Source organism: Chelmon rostratus, chromosome 8, assembly GCF_017976325.1.
Source record: "Chelmon rostratus isolate fCheRos1 chromosome 8, fCheRos1.pri, whole genome shotgun sequence".
NCBI lineage: Eukaryota > Metazoa > Chordata > Actinopteri > Chaetodontiformes > Chaetodontidae > Chelmon > Chelmon rostratus.
Window position 1 is genome coordinate 907,558 of NC_055665.1, and position 22,918 is coordinate 930,475.

Here is a 22,918-nt window from a genome sequence, read left to right on the forward strand (position 1 = left end):
ATTCTGATGGAGACAACCAGCAGGTGGAGCTGCCATTAAACCACCACAGAAGAAGAGACACAGCCAGACGACGTCATTCAAAGAGCTGCGGTCAAAGGTCAAACGACGGAAACATGAAGGAGGTCAGACGTTTCTGTTAGTGTGTTCATGGGAGGAAGGTCACAGCCTCCTCATCCTCCTCCACACAGATCTGACGTTTTCAGCTCTTCTCTTTGAATCAGGGACAAACGTCCGGAGCTGCCGCTGAGGACACAGGCGTCCTCTGGAATGTGTACCAATGCTTAATGAATGAACGTCTACATTCACAGATGACATGTTGGGTCCTGACTCGGATCCTTATTTCTAATACTGAAACGTGGACTTCAGCATTTCTAAAATCTGGACTACTGCCGCAGCCTCCAGTAAATGTGGGTGGAGGCACAAATCTCAGAGTCTCAGCACCTGGACACCTACAGTCGTTTCTCCTGTAACTCAACAAACCTACTCTTTAGAAAGAATAAAACTGGAGCTTTAGGGTTCAGGGTCAGGGTTTGTGGTCAGTTTCGGGGTCAGGGTTCTAGTCAGGGTTCTAGTCAGGGTCAGGGTTTGGGGTCGGGGTCAGGGTCAGGGTTCGTGGTCAGCGTCAGGTTTTGTGGTCAGGGTCAGGGTCAGGGTTCATGGTCAGGGTCAGGGTTCGGGGTCAGGGTTCTGGGGTTCAGGGTCAGGGTCAGGGTTCGGGGGTTCAGGGTTCGGGGGTTCGGGGTCAGGGTTCGGGGGTTAGGGGTCAGGGTTCAGGGTTCGGGGAGAACAGCACAGGTTGTTAAACAGGAAGTAGCTGCAGGTGGATGGAGTGAGACTAATGACGCGACCTGCAGTCAGCGAGTCTGACAGCAGGAAGTTTCATGTTCACATAAAGTCCCGAACAGGAAGTGCTGGACGTGTCCCCCCAGGGCTCAGTCCGGTGAAACGTGGTGACGAGCGTCCTGACGACAGGTTTTTAAAATCTCTGAACAGTCTCATGGCAGCAGATTCAGTCAGACCGTGTAACCACGGTGATGCAACCGCAGAGCAACGTGGAAACCAAATCCAGATCCAGCAGAGACACGCAGGACAGCGAGTCCACAGAGGCAGTACTCACACCTTTACTTCAGCACTAATACCTCAATGTACAAATACTCACTTAATAGAAAAAGAAGTAGAAGTGTTGACATCAGAAGTAATTTATATATATATATGTATATAAATACATATTATTATAATTATTGATGAATTTATGTGTTCATCACTTTACCGCTGCAGCTTTAGTTCAGTTTCAGAATGACTGTAAACACTGCTGGACAGCTTCATCTGTAATCTATAATAATACATCATGATTTATTATCTGATTATATGTTGGATTAATAATCTGAACCTGCAAAGTACCTGAAATTGTCAGTTAAAGTGAATATAGTGAAGTAAAAAGTACAAGATTTCCCTCTGAGGTGCAGTGAAGGACCATAAAGTCAGTGAAGAAGACATACTCAAGTACAAGTAGCTCAAAATTGTAATGAAGTACATGAGTAAATGTCCTTAGTGACACTCCCTGTCTGCTCAGCTTCACAGTCTCAGGTCAGTTTACTTCTGCTCTCACCTGCTGACCACTCACCTGGTCCAGATCAGTGTGAAATGTTACTGACGTGGACTAAACATCTAAATCAGTGACACGAGACGACTCTACAACATGATGTCGTCTCCGTCCACACGAGAAACCTTCAGTCACTAAACTGTCCTAAAATGTGGAGTTATTAGTTCTTTTTATTCACACTCAAAGACCTCGTCTTCATACAAAGACACAATATTTTAGATTATTTTAAAATCTGATTTCAGCAAACTTTCAACACAAACATGTGGAGACAATTCTCCATCTGAAAGAGACAGACAGAGAGACAGACAGAGAGACAGACAGACAGACAGAGAGACAGACAGACAGACAGACAGAGAGGCAGACAGACAGACAGACAGACAGAGAGACAGACAGAGAGACAGAGAGACAGACAGACAGAGAGACAGACAGACAGAGAGGCAGACAGAGAGGCAGACAGAGAGAGAGAGAGAGAGAGAGACAGACAGAGGGACAGAGAGACAGAGAGAGACAGAGAGAGAGAGAGAGGCAGAGACAGACAGAGAGAGAGAGAGACAGAGAGACACAGACAGACAGACAGAGACACAGACAGAGAGAGAGAGAGACAGACAGAGACAGAGAGAGACAGACAGACAGAGAGACAGACAGAGACAGACAGACAGAGAGAGAGACAGACAGACAGAGACAGAGAGAGACAGACAGACAGAGAGACAGACAGAGACAGGGTCTGGTCCGTCTTGTCCTCGTTAAGCCTGTGGTTCATGTTTCTTGCTGATACTCAGGGTGTAGTTTGACAGACTGGGAGCAGCTGAACTCCTGCAGCTCCTCTGCTGCTGGAAGGATTCTGTGTTCTGAAAACCACAAACGTGTTTTTCATCCAAACCCCAACCACAGAGCCGTGACAGAGACAGACCCCCCCCCCCAGAGCCAACAGCAACACAAACCAAGTCCCTCATGAGGCACATCAGCGTCATACAAATACTAAAATACTAAAACGCAGTTTGATACAACCGGCCTGCAATAAATCTTCCTGAAGGTTCTAATCTCAGGTGACCAGCAGGCTAACCTTTCTGTGGCCTGTACCTGCAGGCGCTACTCAGGGCTGAAAAACGTCCACTCCTCCCACCTGTGTTGTCGTTTGTTTTAATTACAACAAAACTGAACCTGCAAACGTCTCATTCACACCTGGAGATGATTCGTCTGTCACCACTCCTCCTGGATGTAGCGAGTTAGCTCGTTAGCGATGTTGGACCTGATGTAGGCTAGTTCAGTGCAGACACACCTGCTGCTCGGTCTGTTCTCCACAGGTGAGGGGCTCAGCCCCACTGTCCATCTGTCGCCTTCATGCTCCCTCTTATCTCCAGGAAGGAGCCGATTGAATAAACATCTGCAGCGACGTGATCTTCCAGAAGGATCCCGAGCTCCTGTCTGACACACCTGAATAATAAGAGCACTGACTGATTAAGAAGTGAAGGTGGCGCTCTTGTGGTTTGGCTGCGAGGTTTCGGTCTTTCCAGGACTTGAAGGACAGGAGTCGAAGGCTCAGCTGATTACAGGCTGCAGAGAGGAAACGGAGGAAAAAGCCTCATTTCTTCTGTCTAAGCTTCACATCCTGAAGACGTCCCTCCTTCCTGGAATAATCCTGCTCGCTCCTCGTCTGTTTGATTAAAATAAATCCTCTCGCTCCTCTCGTCCTTTCATTTCCTCGCTCTTATAAATCACACAAGATCGTTTCAGGGTCAGCGTTAACTTCTGTCCTCTGAGTGATGATCTGCTTTTTCTGCACTTGCTTCCTTATTTGACACCTTTAAAATGCTAACAAACCTCAATATAGCAGAGAGGGCTCGTTAGCATTTACTGACTCTAATTAAACTGTAATCAGTTGTCTGACAGTCATTGAGCAGCTTAACATTCACACTGCAGACCTGCAAAACAAACTAAAGCCGACACAGAGAGTTCAGATGGTTTCAGTTTGTGCATGAAAATATGAATAAAGACGAGGTTGTAAAAAGAAGGTGAAATATTTTTACACTGAGCTGAGCTGAGCAGTCGGTAAATCGATAAAGAAAAAACGAGCTATAGGTTGATGGAAACTGATCCCAGCAGGAAGTTTCAGCAGGTTCTGCAGAGTCAAACTGCTGCAGAGTCAAAGCTGACCGACACTCAGAACCTGACGACCTGTCCCTGATCAGTTACTGATCAGTAAAGTGGTGTTTTTTTTCTCTCGTGGCGTCTCCTGACATGATAAGCTAAGCTAAGCTAAGCTAAGCTAAGATAAGCTAAGCTAAGCTAAGCTAAGCTAAGCTAAGCTAAGATAAGATAAGATAAGATAAGATAACCTGCGGTCACAGTGTTAGCTGCTGCTGACTCTGACTCTCGTGGTGCACTTACAGAACGTCCCTGATCATAATCCCTGATGCACTCGTGTGTTCATCGTGTTCATTGACTTTCTACCTGCTGGGCAGACGGACCAATCACTGCTGAGTATGAGTGTAAACAAAGGCCAACACACACAAAGCAGGTTTCCCTGATGTTTATTGTATTTTGAAGCGATGTCACAGTTTCCTCCTCAGATTCGTCTCGCTCTGGTTTCTGCGGCTGAGCCGATCATCAGAGACAGACAGACAGTCAGTCAGACAGACCGTCTGTCCTCCCCTGCAGCTGTCTCACTCTCTGCAGCTCATCTTCGTAGAACAGCAGCTGGTCCACCTGGAAACCGTCGTCAGGTTTGTCCTCCAGGCGTCTCAGAGCCTCCGCGACGGCGTCGTCGCCCTCCGGCCGTCGCCGCCTGGCCTCCTTCAGGTTCTCGTACAGTTTCTGGAAGACGTCTGAACCCAGACGGCTGCAGACGGACCTGCAGGGGGGACACGCTCTGCTTTACATCAACATCACAAGAGTCAACAGCGACGAGACGTCGTCCGTCACATCCCCTCAGCCCCCGGCCTGCTGCTCCGTGACGACCATCCTCCTCATTTCACCCAGTCTGTCGTTTCTCTGGGGGGGCAGCCTCAGTTCAAACCATGTTCAGCATCAGCAGCGGAAAGTAACTGAGTACATTTACTCCACTACTGTGCTGATAATGTGGAGCCTGAACAGGACGGGAGGACTAAACAAACAGTGTGAAGGCGTCACTTTGGCCTCATCGTCACCACATTTCTCACTATTTTCACAATGTTTCAAACCGAACGATCGTACATTTACTGATTTCAATACAGCACTTTTACTTGTAACGTCTGCATTCGTACTTAGACTGAAGTAAAGGATCTAAGTCCTGCTCAGTATCAGGGTTCCTCTTCCATCAGTCAGCACAGGGAGCTCAGGACTCCACGTCCACTTCATGAACATATTAATGTTGTTTCCTGCTGAACAAAATGAACACAATGATGAAGAAAGTAAACAGGAAGGAAAATCTTTTTGATTTCATCATACAGACAGAAAAAACGCTCCTGTTGCTGCAGGATTTTCTTTCTGCTGTTTGTTGTCTTCAGACCTGAACCTCGTGGTGTCTTTGTCTGTCTGGACACGTCCTCCAGCTCCAATCACACCTGGTTCTCAGCAGGACTTCAGCTCAGACTGAATTCACACATTTCTATCATGAGACCTGCTGTTTCCACACAGTGCATCTGAGTGACAGCTGGGGGGGGGGGGGGGGGGTGGGGGGGGGGGGGGGTGGGTGGACCGGGGTCTGAACCCTCAAACAGCCAAACGTCCTCACAATGAAGGTCAAACTCAAAGGACCTCACATGGATATAAATACATGACCCTGTGTGTGTGTGTGTGTGTGTGTGTGCGTGTGTGTCTGTGTGTGTGTGTGTGTGTGTGCGTGTGTGTCTGTGTGTGTCTGTGTGTGTGTGTGTGCGTGTGTGCGTGTGTGTGTGTGAGACAGTTTTGATCTTGAACCCGATGAATATCTGAAGATGTTTGGGCTTTTTAACTCCACATAACTGCCTCCTCCTTCTTCATATAAACCCCCTCCACCTCCTTGTCTTCATCTCCTCCTCCTCCTGGGGGAGGTGTATGACTGACAGGGTGGAGCTCAGGAAGCCTGACTCCCCTCCTGTTTATCTCAGACCGTCACAGGTGTGTGACTCTGCGTTTGGGCTCCTGTCAGCAGGTAAACTGGTGCTTTCTCTTCCTCTCTGCGTGACAGACAGCAGCTCTCAGGTCAGCTGACGGAAACATGGCGGCCTTCTTCTGTTTCCTCCGGAGACGAAGACGGAGACGGAGACGGAGACGCAGGAGAAACTTCAGTCTCTGTTTGAAGCCGAAGCTGTCAGGATGAAGGCGCTCAGCAGCAGCGTGTTAAATGCCGTTTGGTAACATGGTCTTAATAAACACACTCTTCCTCACGGCCCTCCTCTTCAGCTTCCTGCTTGGCAGATGATGAAGATGCTCCTCTCAGTCTCAGATCAGCTCAGATCACAGGTCTCTGTGGTGGTCTCTGACAGGTGAATGTGTGTCTGAAACCTCACGCTGATGCACTTCTTTGAAATTGTTGTATTTGCTTGATTTTATGCATCCTGTGTAATGAGATATCAAGACTTTAATATTTCATTTTGTGGTTTTATGCATTGTCTTTATTTTAATTTTCCTCCCTGTTCTCATTATCAAGTGGGTTTTATTCTCCTTCTTATTCATTTTGTATCTGTTTTTATGTCCACTCTGTCTACTTCTTTCTTTAATCTGGGGACGTTTTCACACAACAAGGCTAATTTTACTTTTACTTGAGCTAAATATTTTTGTACTTTTTCCATCTCTGGTCAATGTTTAGAGCTAATTAGCTAGCCAGCGACAGTCTGTCAGTCTCTGACGGCTCACTCATAGTTTCAACTGTTCGAAGTGTTAAATCTTCTACAGTGACGGCAGAGTGATACCTCCCTGTGTACAGATCTTTGTAGATATTCCAGATCAGATTTATTCTGTAAACCTTCAGTCACAGTTCATGTTAGCTGGAACATATCTAACACACATTTCTGAGTCCATCTGTTAATCTGAAGAGATGACGCTCACTCGAATCTGTCTGGTGAGAAGCTGAACTTCACAGCTGAGGAAGAAAATATAACTTTTTAAATTCACACCATCAGAAGAAACACTGATGATTTATCGATTTCTCCAAATTCTTCATTTCTTCTCACAAACACTGAACCTCCTCCAGCAGAACAAAGTGTGAGCAGCAGCAGGAGGATGATAAGACCAAGTATCACACCTGGACCAGGTTAAACGAACCTGTCCTGACAGGTGTGTCCCTGCTGACAAACTGTCCCCCCTTCTCCCTTTGCTCGTCTCACATACAAAAGAGTCAAATTCAGATATTATATATTATTATTTGATCATTCACAGGATTGTTGTTGTTAATGGAGTTCACTGAGCTGACGTAGCGATTTGACTTCATGCTGCCTCCATAGTTTTTCATTTGCTCCACTTCCCTTTTGTCTTTTCCCTGATTGGTTTCTCAAAGCCGGGAACACAAGTTGATATTAACGAGGACGTCATGTGACCTGACAGGAGAAAATCCACCATAGATATCAAACTGAAAAATGATCTTTGTAGCAAAAATTATTAATTTACAGCTACGTAGCTCAGCTAGCATTACTGCAGTAGCTGTTTCCATGATGAGAAAGCTGTTAGCTCAGTTAGCGCTGACACTAAGTATCAGCAGGATGATGCAGGTTATTAAGTTCTGAATATTATTTCTATTGTTCACAGTCACTAAACCTTGTGATTGTTGGTCTGGAATCTGATTTATAAATATCAATTAAAACACATCTTTTCACGCAAAACAGTTTCCCTTCCTGTGCAGACAGGAAGTTAAATGTTGGGGCATTTCATTGTTGCTGAAATGCAAAGCCAAAACAATTAGCACCAATTTAAACCTATGAAGTGTTTAACCTGCAGAGCCTTAATAAAGAGCAGGTTTTTAAATTTCTTTCTGTAATATTCAATCGAACTGAAATTCAGAGGTACATTAATTTGTTAAAATATAACCAACCAACAACTCTCAGTTCCTTTTGCACAGCATCCAAAGTGATTTAAAACAGTTCCCACAACAAACGAGGTTTGTATGATCTGCAAATAACGACATTTCAAAAATGTGGATGTTGGATGTTTAATACCAACCATGTATGGAACTGTACGGCTTAAACACTGCCATTTACTGTAGATATTCTTTTTGTGCAATACTTTTTCATTAGTACTGTGTCCTATTTTGCTTTTTTGTTATTATGTATATAATCTTTTTACTGCTCGCTATTTTGATATTTTATTATGTATAGTTTGGTCTTTATAGTCTTATTTCAGAATTTTTCACTTATTTCACTGTGTGTGATGCTGCTGCTGCACTGCAATTTCCCAGCTTGGGATAAATAAAGTATATCTATCTATCTATCTATCTATCTATCTATCTATCTATCTATCTATCTATCTATCTAGTTTGCAGCAAATACGTTTTTTCAGTGATAAAAGAAAATAGCTCAAAACACAGGCTTCTGAGTGGTCCATGAATGCATCACAGTTATCGTAGTTGTCATCACGTCGATGCGACTGTCGACAAAACAAAAGTCCAAACCTCTGTAACATCTGGACTGCTGCTGTTTGGTGATGTTTTCTATAAGTCTGAATGCTTTGTACAGCACATCACATACATCCCATCATAAACACAGAGAATTAAACAGGTTTCCAGTAATCGGTACTGGCAGGTGAGCCGTGTGCTCGGCCAACAACAACAGCTGGTCGTCACTCTCTGTTAACATTATCAGCATGTGCCAATTATTAACAAGTCTGTATGAAGTACACGGTAAATTCATCAGGTAGCCCATCAATAATTGTACATGTTGTATCATCAAAGTGGCAGAAATAAATTTTCAGTCTAATTCAAACCCACCAACAAAGCTTCTTACAAAGCTTCGTTAGAAAAAGCTCCAGACGATCTTCAAAAACCACAACATCACCTTTAGGGACGCGTAATTTTCTCTACGAGAGCAGCTGAGAGAACTTTGTTGCCCTCAGACCTTCATCACTTCAGAGAGAAGCTGAAGCAAACAAACAGCAGCTGACACCGAACTGTTGGACTCCTCCTCCTCCTCCTCCTCCTCCTCCTCCTCTGTTGTTTTATGAGGAGCCTGTGAGGGCTGACAGCCTTTAATTCCCATACAGAGCAGCTGTGTGTGTGTGTGTGTGTGTGTGTGTGTGCCTGATGTTGTTGCCATGGTAACAAACTGACCCTAATAGAAGTGGAGGGTGCCAGGTTCTCAGTTTCATCAACCTCTGCAGCCTGACCAATCAGATGACCCCACCTTATGCCATCAGCCAATCAGAGGAGAACAGCAGGTTTACATTTTCTCACAGCACTAATTACTAAAGTCAAAGCGCTGAACGGAAATAAAGAGCTTCAAAGACCACGTTTGGCATGAGACTGCTTTGTGCTTCCGCCTGCTCAGACCACTAAAACACATCATGAAGGATAATTATGGTGTTCGTTTGTTTTGTCACGTTAAGGCTTTCACGCCATGAGGAGCAATCCCAGTGAACACAGACTATTTGATGGGAGCTGAAACTAACAAACCAGATTGTTGAATTCAGTCGTATTTAAATATCAATTCATTACATACGTGATTCTGCAGACTGACAGTGTGTGAGAGTGTGACGGTGAAGTCAAGCTAATTATAGTTTCACTGATGATCGAAGTCGTCCGCAGCGTTGCCCCAACATCCACTGATGCCTCTGAAGAATCCGTCCTTTTTAAAGACCATAATAATGTTCGAGTGTACTGTCAGTGACAATTAAACCACCACAGAAGAAGACACAACGTGATGACGCCGTTAAAAGAGCTGCAGTCAAAGGTCAAACGACGGAGACACTTCTGTTTGTACTGATGTACTGATGCAGTACCAGTTACTGAGTACTGATGTAATGATGCAGTAATGGTTACTGAGTACTGATGTAATGATGCAGTACTGGTTACTGAGTATTGATGTAATGATGCAGTACCGGTTACTGAGTACTGATGCACTGATACAGTAACGGTTACTGAGTACTGCTGTAATGATGCAGTAACGGTTACTGAGTACTGATGTAATGATGCAGTAACGGTTACTGAGTACTGATGTACTGATGCAGTACCGGTTACTGAGTACTGATGCACTGATACAGTAACGGTTACTGAGTACTGATGTAATGATGCAGTAACGGTTACTGAGTACTGATGTAATGATGCAGTAACAGTTACTGAGTACTGATGTAATGATGCAGTACCGGTTACTGAGTACTGCTGTAATAATGCAGTACCAGTTACTGAGTACTGATGTACTGATGCAGTACCGGTTACTGGGTACTGATGCAGTAACGGTTACTGAGTACTGATGTAATGATGCTAACGGTTACTGAGTACTGATGTAATGATGCAGTACCGATTACTGAGTACTGCTGTAATAATGCAGTACCAGTTACTGAGTATTGATGTACTGATGCATTGCCGGTTACTGAGTACTGATGTACTGATGCAGTGCCAGTTACTGAGTACTGATGTAATGATGCAGTGCCGGTTACTGAGTACTGATGTAATGATGCAGTACCGGTGACTGAGTATTGATGTACTGATGCAGTACCGATTACTGAGTACTGATGTACTGATGCAGTGCCAGTTACTGAGTACTGATGTAATGATGCAGTGCCGGTTACTGAGTACTGATGTAATGATGCAGTACCGGTGACTGAGTACTGATGTACTGATGCAGTAACGGTTTCTGAGTACTGCTGTAATGATGCAGTAACGGTTACTGAGTACTGCTGTAATGATGCAGTACCGGTTTCTGAGTACTGCTGTAATGATGCAGTACCGGTTACTGAGTACTGATGTAATGATGCAGTACCGGTGACTGAGTACTGATGTACTGATGCAGTACTGGTTACTGCTGACTGCAGAGACGTCACACTCTGGTCCGACTGTGTGAACCTCCTGAGGAGGAGGAGACGAGACAGAACAGTGTGCTGGATGGATTCTGGTTTGGTATCTGGTCCTGCTGTTCACACCAGCGCTGTTTTCTTACACTGGATTCAATTTTGCTCAGCTGTTTGTTGTCATGTTAACTTCTCGCTGCTCAGTTTGTTTTTTGGAGTGAAGATGTGATTTAATTTATTGTTTCTGCTCTCTGTGTGTTTGTTTTCTCGGGTTTCTACATTTTAATCTGCACAAACAAGCTGAATCTGGTTCACACTCTGATCCACCAGGCAACACGCTGCAGCTTCAGGCAGGACGCTTGTCTGGAATAATTGGATGATTTTTAAATTAAACTTTCACAGATGCTGAGAGACAGACAGAGCCGAAGTCTGAGCCGATACCTCAAACCAAAACTGTGACAGTTATAATCAGCTTTATCGTCATCTACAGCAGAAGACTGCAACGCAGCTTTACCATCGACATCTGCGGTCTAATGATCCTTTCTATTCTGGATCAATCAGCTGATTATTTCCTCCATTAATCGATCGATCGTTCGGTTTGGAAACATTGTGAAAATAGTGAGAAATGTGGTGACGATGAGGCCAAAGTGACGCCTTCACAGTGTTTGTTTAGTCCAAAGCTCCACATTATTACAAACACATTCAGATCATTCAGAGGAAAAGCAGCAAATCAAACATCTGAAGATCAAACATCAAATGATTTTACAGCAACAATCAATGGATGATCATTCATTTTATATCTATCAATTAATTGACTGACTAATTGACTAATTGTTTCAGCTGCACTTTTACATTTTCCAGTGTTTTGTCAGACAGTACAGTAGTGAAGTATTTCAGTAATCTCAGTATTTCCCTCTGAGATTTGGTGGAGTGGAAATATAAAATGATACGAGAACAAAATAAAGTGCGAACGGGAGAAAGGAATCATGTAATATATTCAGACGACACCGAGTGAAAGGAGTCGTGCTGCTTTTAAACTCTGCAGAGGATTACAGCTTCAAAATAAAAGCATCTCTCTGACTCACTCTCTCAGGTGTTGGATCCTGGTCTCCAGCAGGCCGCCGTTGATCACTGGGGGCCCCCGAATGCTCCGAGGGGCCTCGGGCTCTGCCGGTTCTCCTGGTTTACAGACAGAAACAACAGAACGAAGAAAGATGACAATCACCTGCAGACTGACACAGATACCACAGATCATCACACACATCACATCTGGTTTAAAACCCTCCACTGATTCTGTTCCACTGTGTCTCTGAGGAGGATTCTGCCTCTCCTCCACCTGCAGCAGGCCAGCTCCGCCTGCAGGTGAGCAGCTCCGCCTGCAGGAGAGCAGCTCCGCCTGCAGCAGGCCAGCTCCGCCTGCTTACATTCATCTATCAGGACGACAACATACAGGATGCTGAGGAGGCCCTGAACAGTTTTTATTAAAGCACCGAGAGAACAACCAGCAGCTGAGGTCGGATGAAACGTCTGACCTGGAATCACGACTCATGTGGGTCCAAACACGTCACTGTGTTGCCAGCAGTAACCACAGGGGTCACCGAATCTTCTCCGTCCAACCCTCCGCTTCTCACCGCAGATGTTTTGTGGACACATCCCCCCAGCCTCACCTCCTCCTCTGTGGACGTAAATGTCATTTTTGTCCATTTACTGAAACGACTGATGTGGTTCCTCTGGAGAGGACGCTCTCCACCCATCAGAGCAGAACTCCTTCCTAACCTGAAGGAAGCAGGCCACCGTGAAGGTCCCAACCCTCAAACCAACTGACTCACACAGGGCTGCAAACCATCTCAGTGCACTTCACAAACAAATCTGATGGTGGCGCCAGAAGAGGCTCATGGAGGAACATCAGCGACAAAGATCACGAAAACCCGACGAAGCACGAGAAATCTGCACAACTACAGTTCAAAGTGTTGGACAGACAAACGGACAGTCTGACATCATCATCATCATCACTGTCATCATCATCGTCATCATCACCTTCATCATCGTCTACCACTACAAGGACTAACAGCACATCGGGTCTGTGGCTGGGCTGAACCACGACGACCAGGTGTGAACGCTGCAGGTTCAGAAACATGTAGAAATATATAACATAGAAACAAGAGCACGTTCATGAGTAAATACTTAAAGATGCTCTCATTCATTCTGAAAACTCTGCGTGTGGAAAACTGTACCAACGTAACTGTCAGCGCATTTTCAATCAGAATTAACAATAAAAAAACTTATTCTAGATTAAATCAGCTGTTTTCTATTCAAAGAGCTACAACAGTTCAAGCAGAATCCTTCGTTTGGCTCACACCTCCCGAGCAGAGAGATCCAGGTCTTTATTTCTAACTTCCTCTGTTTTATAGACTCATATTTGAGCAAGAAGCCTCCTTGTTCCTGCAGCAGTTCATGTTTCTCATCTCTTCTCCTTTGCAGGTTCTTTTTCCTGTTTCCTGTTTTTTCATGCTGACAGTTATTTAAGACGTCAGCTGTCATTTCAGAATTTACAGTAATGCATTTTTATTGTATTCTAATTTAACTTTCCAGGTTTTATGTGAGCATAAACACAGAAAGCAAAGGCGACGACTCTTCAGACTGGATGATATTTCATGCGTCAGTCAGATCTGCAGTTTGTGAGCAGCAGGAGGAGGACAGGACGAGCAGAGTCTCTTCTCCAGTTTTTTTGTTCGGAGGTCGGCGGAGCGAGACGAACAGGTTTCACAGCAGAGGACAGACTGTGACTGAAGCAAACCAACAGGAACTGAAGACTGAGAGGAAGAGGAGGAGGAGGAGGAGGAGGAGGAGGAGGAGGAGGAGGAGGAGGAGCACACTCAGTGAGTGGAGGTAAGAAAGTAGAGGACAGAAGGAGGAGAGATGGAAAGGCCCGCAGGGATAAACATTCAATCATTAACACCGGCCTCCGCAGGAAGGACGGACTCATTAAAACCACACCGTGCTGCTGGGGGGCGGCATCGGTCGTCGTCCAGTCCACTTCAGTCCTGCTGCATTTGTGTCAATCAGACAGAAACCACAGAGCTCATACCTGCCTACACAGGGATTTACACCACCCACCCCACCACCACTGACCACTGTTTACAGCCCCCCTTTTATTTAGTCAAGGGGACACACAGTGAATCCTAAAACCACCACCTGCTCTCAACCACCAGAGCAAAGAGGACTGAGTGAACTCGTTCCTACATGAAGTAACTCCAGCCAGGTGGTCAGATCAGACACCTGGCTGACAGTGAATCGCTGTGAACATTAGTGCAGGTAAATTCAGCACCGAGTGTGTCACCGGAGGACGTGTCCACATCACTGACACCTCAGGCTGCAGGCGTGATGTTGGGAGACGCTGCTGCAGTGAGACAGCTGGCAGCACAGAGCGGTGGCAGAGATGGTATCAGCGCGGTCACAGGTGGTTTCTGTGCCTGATCCAAAGCAGCTGGCAGTAAGTAAGCTAGTGAGGCTAACTCATGCTAACAGCTCTGTGAGGCTACAGTCACGCTAGCAGCACTGTGAGGCTACAGTCACGCTAGCAGCTCTGTGAGGCTAACTCATGCTAACAGCTCTGTGAGGCTACAGTCATGCTAGCAGCTCTGTGAGGCTAACTCATGCTAGCAGCTCTGTGAGGCTAACTCATGCTAACAGCTCTGTGAGGCTGCACTGACACACAGTGAGGCCGTCCATCCAGCAGCTGCTGAGATACTTGTGTCTGGATCAAAGTGGTCTTAACTGACTTTAAGAGCCACGCTGCTAACACGGCTAATAACTCTGAAACTGTGGGGGGTCTGCTGGTCTGGAGGTTGAAGTTTGTGTGTGTGTGTTGCCTTTGCTGTGATTCCTCCAGGGTTTAAATCATGTTAAATAATACAGCAGTTATAAAATGAACTGCGATCATGTTTGCTTCACTTTCCAATAAAAGTTGTGCTTTAAGGTCAGACGTCTTCAGTGAGAGTTCATGTATGCGTTCAGTTTGCTGCTTTGAACCAGCGCTGAACATGGTGTTTTCCCTGTTGGATAATCCATATTCTGAAAGTAAAATGAGTTCGAGTGGAAAAATAAATATCATTTGTTTGACACAGGACTCACAAACAGTGTCTTTTATTTCAGTTTAGTACTATGTTTCTGTACCTGGTGTGTACATTGTGAATATAACCTGTGCAAGTATACTTTCTGTGTATGGACTCAGACTCACCGCTCAGGTCCTCCTCCAGAACTTCCTGCATGTGCTTCATCATGGCCTCCAGCTCACTGACCTGAGGACAGACACCACTGAACCATCACGCCCTGAGAGAAAACTATTTGTGATGTTATTTTCTATTATAAGAATAAAGAAATAATTGAAAAAAAAAACATTGAATAACTGACTTGACTTGAAGCAAGTGTTGATACAAAGACTTGGACTGAAACTCAGTCTTTATCTAAACCCAAATAAAGTGGTTTAACTGCCAAAGCTTAACGTTATGCAGATGATACAGTGTTGTATGCACAGGACCTTTCTTTAACTTAAGCCATGCCTAGATCGCAGACTGCCTTTAATATTCACACATCTCCAAAATACCCCAAACAAATAGTTCTTTCTCACACCTTCCAGCCTTTCATGAGGGTACCGAGTAGGAAACCTGACTGGGGTATCAGTTTCACAGATGTGAAGATAATAATGGGATTCTTATAAAGCGTGTCGACTGCAGACATGTTCTTTACTCTCATGCTGCTCGTTCCACCTTAAAACTGCTCCGTGCGGTTCACCACAGTGCCCTCCTTATCATTACCGGAGAGAAACATCACATTCGTCACTGTTTTCACTCACAACAACATGAGCGCACAAAGTCACACTCCCTTCTGTGATACCCTGTTGTTACAAAGCCGATCCGTCACACTCCGTAAATGAAGCACTTCTACTTCACTCGTTAGTTGTTTGAGGTTCATTCATGGAGGTTCAGAGCAAATCATGTAGAGGTTCAGACGTGATGAACAAACACAAACACAGCAGTTCAACACACAGCTTTTCTGTTTCATCCCCAGAGCAGCCTGAAGTGACCAACTGACCAACCAGAACAGCCTGAAGTGACCAACTGACCAACCAGAGCAGCCTGAAGTGACCAACTGACCAACCAGAGCAGCCTGAAGTAACCAACTGACCAACCAGAGCAGCCTGAAGTGACCAACCAGAACAGCCTGAACTGACCAACCAGAACAGCCTGAAGTAACCAACTGACCAACCAGAGCAGCCTGAAGTGACCAACTGACCAACCAGAACAGCCTGAAGTAACCAACTGACCAACCAGAACAGCCTGAAGTGACCAACTGACCAACCAGAACAGCCTGAAGTAACCAACTGACCAACCAGAGCAGCCTGAAGTAACCAACTGACCAACCAGAGCAGCCTAAAGTGACCAACTGACCAACCAGAGCAGCCTGAAGTGACCAACTGACCAACCAGAGCTGACCTAAAGTGACCAACTGAGCAACCAGAGCAGCCTAAACTGAGCAACCAGAGCAGCCTGAAGTGACCAACCAGAGCAGAACGTCTGCTCGTCCTCACATTAAAATCATATTTGTGATCAGCTCAGTAATTGTTTCGTGAGTTGCTGTCTGTAGGTCGGTGAGCAGCTCAGCGTTTCTACATGATCAAAGACACGTTTTCTTTTTCTTTTCTTTTTGATACAGAGTAGAACATCACACACACACACACACACACAGTCAGCAGAACTGTGTGTCACTGATATAAATAATGTCTGAACTGAACAATCTGATTCTTTAGTTTCAACTCACATCAGGTTTTGTGTGTTGTGGGGCAGAAAATCCCCCCTCGGTGTGTCTGCGTGGTGTGAAAGCCCTCCTGCATGTTGTGTAATGGAAACACATTCAGGATCTGCAGCAGCATGTTCAGAGAGTTAAGTGTGGAGGACAGAGATGGAGGTGTTATTAGTAGACTCCACCAGCTCAAACTCTGAGCCAACAATAAATATTAGTTTTCATTATGACCATAAACTCTCCTGCTCTCTTCAGCTCTCCAGACAGCAATAACTGAGTCAGACTGAAGTGTCTCTGCCCATCATCCAGGGACATTTACAGCTTTCATTTCTACTCATCGGAAATACAAACTGCTCTATGACTGAAGTCGATCTGTCACATGACCCCGACCGTGGACCGACGCCGCAAAGAAAACAGCTCTCACATGACATGATGTGTTTCCATGATATGTCCTGATGCTGAAGCCTGCTCTCCAGAGGATCAAGCTGTCAGGTTTTAGTGGTTTTATGGCTCAGCACCACCCACAGAGACGGTTCTGTTCTGGATCTTGTTCCAGATTAACATGACACCAGGACTCAGAGGCCAACGAATCCATTACTGAATCTGTTCTTCCTCCTCACTCGTCTTTTCATTATATGAATGTGACTCATTACTCTTTTTTGTGATGTGAAAATGTTCAACTTGTGTTTTACATCAGCTGTAACCGATCTAATCTAATCCGGTGTGAAGGATATGAGGTCTGATCAGCCCGAAGAGCTGAACACACCTGTGTGGCCGCATGTTCAACATGAGGAGGAAAACTTCAGCACACAATCTGTGCTTTTTACATTTCTGTACAGATCACAGAGCAATGAGCAGTTTGACAGTGGTGGGAGACGTATTCTGATTCTTTACTGAAGTAAAAGTACTAACACGACAATCTGAACTTTAAACTCTAGACTGGACTTTAAACTCTGTATCTTATTTAACCCACATTCTCTATCCAACAGTAAAGCCTCAGTCCGGTTTCTGGATGGTAGACTTCAGGTTCTGGTTCTGTCAGATACAGATGATGTGCAGTAACAGTATGGTTTCCTCTCCAGCGGTCCACAGAGGCAGTCTCAGTGTTGGAGGCTGGTCTCTCCTGGTCTCTCTCCACTAATTATCCAGTTTCGCTTCATTTCTTCTCTTCTTCTCTCCTCTTTTTCTGGCACCACTATCAGCAGTGACAAATAGATTTAATCTCTCTCAGACCTCCAGTTTCTCTGAAGCCCCAAACACAAAGATACTGCTGGACCACACCAGCTGCCTGTCTGTCTCTCTGTCTGTCTGTCGCTCTCTCTGTCTCTCTCTGTCTGTCTGTCGCTCTCTCTGTCTCTCTCTCTGTCTGTCTCTCTCTCTGTCTGTCTCTGTCTGTCTGTCTCTCTGTCTCTCTCTCTGTCTGTGTCTCTCTCTCTGTCTGTCTGTCTGTCTGTCTCTCTCTCTCTCTCTGTCTCTCTCTCTGTCTGTCTCTCTCTCTCTGTCTGTCTCTCTGTCTGTCTCTCTCTCTGTCTGTCTCTCTGTCTGTCTCTGTCTGTCTGTCTGTCTCTCTCTGTCTGTCTCTCTCTCTCTCTCTGTCTCTCTCTCTGTCTGTGTCTCTCTCTCTGTCTGTCTGTCTCTCTCTCTCTCTCTCTCTGTCTCTCTCTCTGTCTGTCTCTCTCTCTCTCTGTCTGTGTCTCTCTCTCTGTCTGTCTGTCTCTCTCTCTCTCTCTGTCTCTCTCTCTGTATGCAGTATATTGAACTCACCCCTTCAGCCTGCTGTTATAAAGTGGATGCAGACCTGCTGCTATTTACTGGAAAATGGGATCTGACTTGTCCTTTTGGCTGGTGTGTGTGTGTGTGTGTGTGTGTGTGTGTGTGTGTGTGTGTGTGTGTGTGTTCGTGGATCCTGGTGAACTGAATAACTGTGTCACATTGAATGTAAAATAACTCCAGACTTAAACATGAAATGGATCTGGATCTGATCTGGATCTGATCTGGATCTGTTTGATTCGTTTTGTGGGAAACTCTGAACAGCAGCTGCTGGAATGTAAAACACCAGAGCACAAATGTGTTTGACTGTTCTGATGTTAGCATGTCTGGCTAAGTAGGTTACAACCTGCAGTAACAGAGCGTTACTTCCGAGGCCAGGAGGTGGCATATCATCAGCTAAATACATTGTGCTGTTGCCATGGAGATGAAGGCAGGCAGAGGTGCGACACAGTGTTGAATATTTGAGCGAAAGATAAAGCGGCATAAATGAATTAATCTAAAACTGACCCAGAATCCAAAAGTGAATGAATTCTATGTGCAGTTTGTCAGTCAGGTTCTTCTGTTCACCTTCCTGTCGCCGTTAGCAACGCTCAGACACCATGCTGTAAAAGTAACAAATAAAATACTCCAAACAATATGAAGGTGAAGCTCCTTTATTCACTGCCAAACTGGACATGAGCCTCACAGCCAATCTGAAGAGCATGTGTGTGTATGTGCGCGGACACACACGACACATCATGTGTGTGTATGTGCGCGGACACACACGACACATCATGTGTGTGTATGTGCGCGGACACATCATGTGGGTTCATCATGGAACATTTTCTGTTTTGATCTACGAAGTCCATCAGACCTTTGATGAGTGAAGCCGCAGGACGAGTTAAATTAAATTCACTGACTGACTGACTGAAGCGTGAGCGCTCCATACGAGGAAGACGTCTGCGTCAGTTTAAAACTCAACTCAGTCTGTGTTTTTCTCATCACTTCGACTGTTTTCACTGGATTTATTTTCCTCTGTATCGTCCTTTGTCGTGACGTTTCTTCAAAGCCATTATTTTTTAATTCTTAATTATTTCCTGTTTTATTTTCTGCATCTTAATCTTATCTGCGGAGAGGCAGCTCTGTGAACTTTTAATTTTTTAAATTTAATTAATATTAACAGTAAGCTAGAAAAATGCGTAAAAGCACTTATTTTCTTTAAACGCAAAGAAGCTGCTAATAATGTGCGTCTTAGTTAACGGCAGATCGGGACGCCTTGTCCTTGCGAGTGTGTGTGTTGAGTCTCTCATTAGAGGACTTATGGGGCTCAGTCAGTGTGTGAGAATCATATTATGGTAATTTGAGCCCAAACGTCACATTAAAACAGATAAAAGCAGCATCTGAAATCAAAGCTGCTTCTCAGCCTCCATCCACAAAATCCTCATTGTGTGTTTTATGCTAATCCACGCTAATGCTAACACACACACATATTATACACTGCTGCCCTAATTAGGGAGCTATACATAATAATATTTGGCCTTTTTCAGACTGGATTATAACGAGGATGAGCTGAACGTAAACACAGAAACACTGATCCTGGATCCTTCCTCTGCTCACGTCATGAACCACATACTTTGCGTGTGTGTGTTTTATTGAGTTGATATAATAACAGATTTAACGACAAGGTGAGTGAATCAGTGCTGAAACACATTTCAGGACGTTCTGGTGAGACGGACCGGCTCCCCTGATGGGATCCGTCCTTTACTGCAATATTTCATCTAATATTATAATTGTCAAATATTTCAGGTCCCGACTTCTGTTCTGCATCAAGTCGTCTGCAGTATTCAGATCCTTAACTGCAGTACAAGTACTAATATCACACTGTGCAAATACTCTGTTACCAGAAAAAGTCCTGTTGCTTCAGTAAAAGTATGTGTAATCAGTAAATGTACTTCAAGTATTAGAGTAAAAATATTAAGTGCAGTAAAATGTCCCTGTGGCTGTTCTCCTGTTCTATCTGTTCTACTGTTCTATTGTTCTCCTGTTCTATCTGTTCTCCTGTTCTCCTGTTCTCAGATTACTGTGACTCAGTCGTTCATGTCAAAGCAGGATTTTACTGTTGGAGCTGGTCGAGCTTCATTTGAACTAATGATTCTTTTCATTCTGGATCAATCAGCTGATTATTTCCTCCATTAATCGATCGATCGATCGGTTTGGAAACATTGTGAAAATAGTGAGAAATGTGGTGACGATGAGGCCAAAGTGACGCCTTCACAGTGTTTGTTTAGTCCAAAGCTCCACATTATTACAAACACATTCAGATCATTCAGATCATTCAGAGGAGAAGCAGCAAATCAAACATCATCAATCACTCAAACCTTCATCAATAGACAATGAGTCATTTTCTGTCAATACACTATTTGATTAATCAACGAATCATTTCAGCTGCACTTGTAATAAATAGTCTTAGATTAGAAAAGCTTCTGTTTCCGGCTCTTTGATCAGATATATTGATCATCATGTTTTATCATTTAGATTTCTTTAGAATTCAAAATGAACTCTGATGCTGTGATTACACACATTTCTTTCTGGAAAAAAAAAAATCTAATATCAATGCTGACCTGAACACACGAATAAACTGAAGAAACACACAGACAGCACACGGACAGGTGGACTCACCTGTGGGTCAGACAGGTAAAGTGTCTCTGGAGGTGTTTCCGTGTCTTCGTCCTCTGAACAGGAATCAAATCCATCCTGGTTGTAATAAACCTCTGCAGCCTGAGGGTCCTCTGGGATATCTGAACACACACACACACACACACACACACACACACACACACACACACAGCTAGCTAAAACTATTTGCTGTTGGTTTGGTTTGGTTGGATAGATGGATAGATGGATATATATACTTTATTTATCCCAAGCTGGGAAATTGCAGTGCAGCAGCAGCATTACACACAGTGAAATAAGTGAAACTAAGACTATAAAGAACAAACTATACATAATAAAATATCAAAATAGCAAGCAGTAAAAAATTATATACATAATAATAAAATAGCCAAATAGTAAACAGTAGTAAAAGTATTGCACAAAAAAGAATATCTACAGCAGATGGCAGTGAAAATAAAGTGTACCGTGACTGTAAGAACAAACTATATATAATAAAATATCGAAATAGCAAGCAGTAAAAGATTATATACATAATAATAAAATATCAAAAGCAAACAGTAGTGGTAAGAAGTATTGTATTATTATCTTCAGCTGTTATTGTACAGTGTCATGGCATGTGGCAGGAAAGATTTCCTGTATCTGTCCCTTCGACAGCGGAGCTGTAGCAGCCTGTGGGAGAAGCTGCTCCGCTGTCTGTCCACTGTGTGATGGAGAGGGTGCTGATCATTGTCCATGATGGATAGCAGTTTATTCAGCGTCCTCCTCTCCACCACAGTCTCAAAAGACTCAAGTCTGAGTCCAAGTACAGAGCCAGCCTTCTTGATGATCTTATCAAGTCTGTTGGTGTCGCTGGCTCTGATGCTGCTGCCCCAACAAACAACAGCAGAGAAGATGGTGCTGGAGACCACAGACTGGTAGAAGATCTCCAACATGTTGCTGCACACGTTGAAGGATCTCAGTTTCCTCAGGAAGTAGAGTCTGCTCATCCTCATGCTCATTGCTCGATAAATGATAAAATAAAGATAAAATCCAGATGAGACTTCAGACTCTTTCATCCACACTCTGTCACAGATCTGCGTCTCTGCTGGTCGACTCCATCCTCCGGTCCAGGAGAAGGTGTGATGCACCTGCAGCTGTTTGATACCTGCTGCATGTTAGCAGTGTTGCAGTTTGGTAGCAGCAGGTTTGGTTATTTAAAGAACTGACTTTTTTTCCAACATTGTAAAAATCAAGACATTTAGTCTGGAAACAACGAGTCCACACATCTGATACTTCCAGGCTGGATTGTAGCACTAACTCTGCACTACTGGTGGTTCCTAAAGTCTCTAAAACCAGAACGGGAGCCAGAGCCTTCAGCTATCAGGCTCCTCTCCTGTGGAAACCTCTTCCAGTCGTTGTCCGGGGGGCAGACACCCCCTCTACATTTAGGAGCAGCTGGACGTCTTTCACTCGGATCAGTCTTTTAGTTCTGGTCCACTTCACGTTCAGGTTTGGAGGTTTTACAAAAAAAAACAAGAGCTGCAGCCATGAGGTCATGTGACTGACGTGCAGCTTATTGACTGGACAGTTTTAAAGTTAAATGTTAAAATAAAACAAAGTGTGTAAAAGTACAGAGCTGAAGAGTAAAAACACTCTGAGTGTTCAGTCCTGGTGGATTTAATCTGTCAGCTCTAAGAGACGCTCTGTCTCAATAATTATTCCTGCTAACGAGCTCTGAGAGTTTTAAACATCAAGGATGTTTAATTCATTCACCCTCTCCCTCACCTGTCAGCCAATCACACGGCTGGGGTCAGGCGGTGGGCGGGACCGTGCGAGCGGACGTGACAGGAATTCACGGCTAAATAAAACTGAATGAAGCCTGAACAAAGAGACCTGAGACACGTCAAAGTCAATCAGAAACAGGCGAGAGACAAGGTGGGAAAAGTTTTTTAACACGTTGAACAAAAACACATCAAATTAATTCAAATAAAACGTCTTCAGCTCCTGAAACACTGACAGGAAAAGTTTAAACGTCCCGCAGAAACATGAAGAACAGCTTGGCACATTTTCAGCAGAGCCTGTATCAGGACACAAATGAGACACACGATGACTGAGGCATTGGTCCATCATCTACCTGCTCCATCGCTCTCTGTCCCACCTGGAGAGCACAGGTAGCACAGTGAGGGTCGTGTCTTTTTACTTCTCCAGTGCTTTCAACAC

At 44.5% G+C, this 22,918-nt stretch overlaps 1 protein-coding gene across 2 annotated transcripts in view; it reads right to left on the minus strand.

Moving 5' to 3' along the window:
* Positions 1-4,162: 4,162 nt before the first annotated feature.
* Positions 4,163-22,918, minus strand: part of nek11 (NIMA-related kinase 11) — a 48,603-nt gene continuing 29,847 nt past the window's right edge. For both annotated transcript variants that reach the window (XM_041942818.1, XM_041942817.1), the window contains exons 13-16: positions 20,726-20,844; positions 14,736-14,796; positions 11,581-11,674; positions 4,163-4,454 (exon numbers count right to left, since the gene is read on the minus strand). In XM_041942818.1, the coding sequence (XP_041798752.1) occupies positions 4,229-4,454; positions 11,581-11,674; positions 14,736-14,796; positions 20,726-20,844 (500 nt within the window). In that variant the 3' untranslated portion in view covers positions 4,163-4,228. The remainder of the gene's footprint in view (positions 4,455-11,580; positions 11,675-14,735; positions 14,797-20,725; positions 20,845-22,918) is intronic.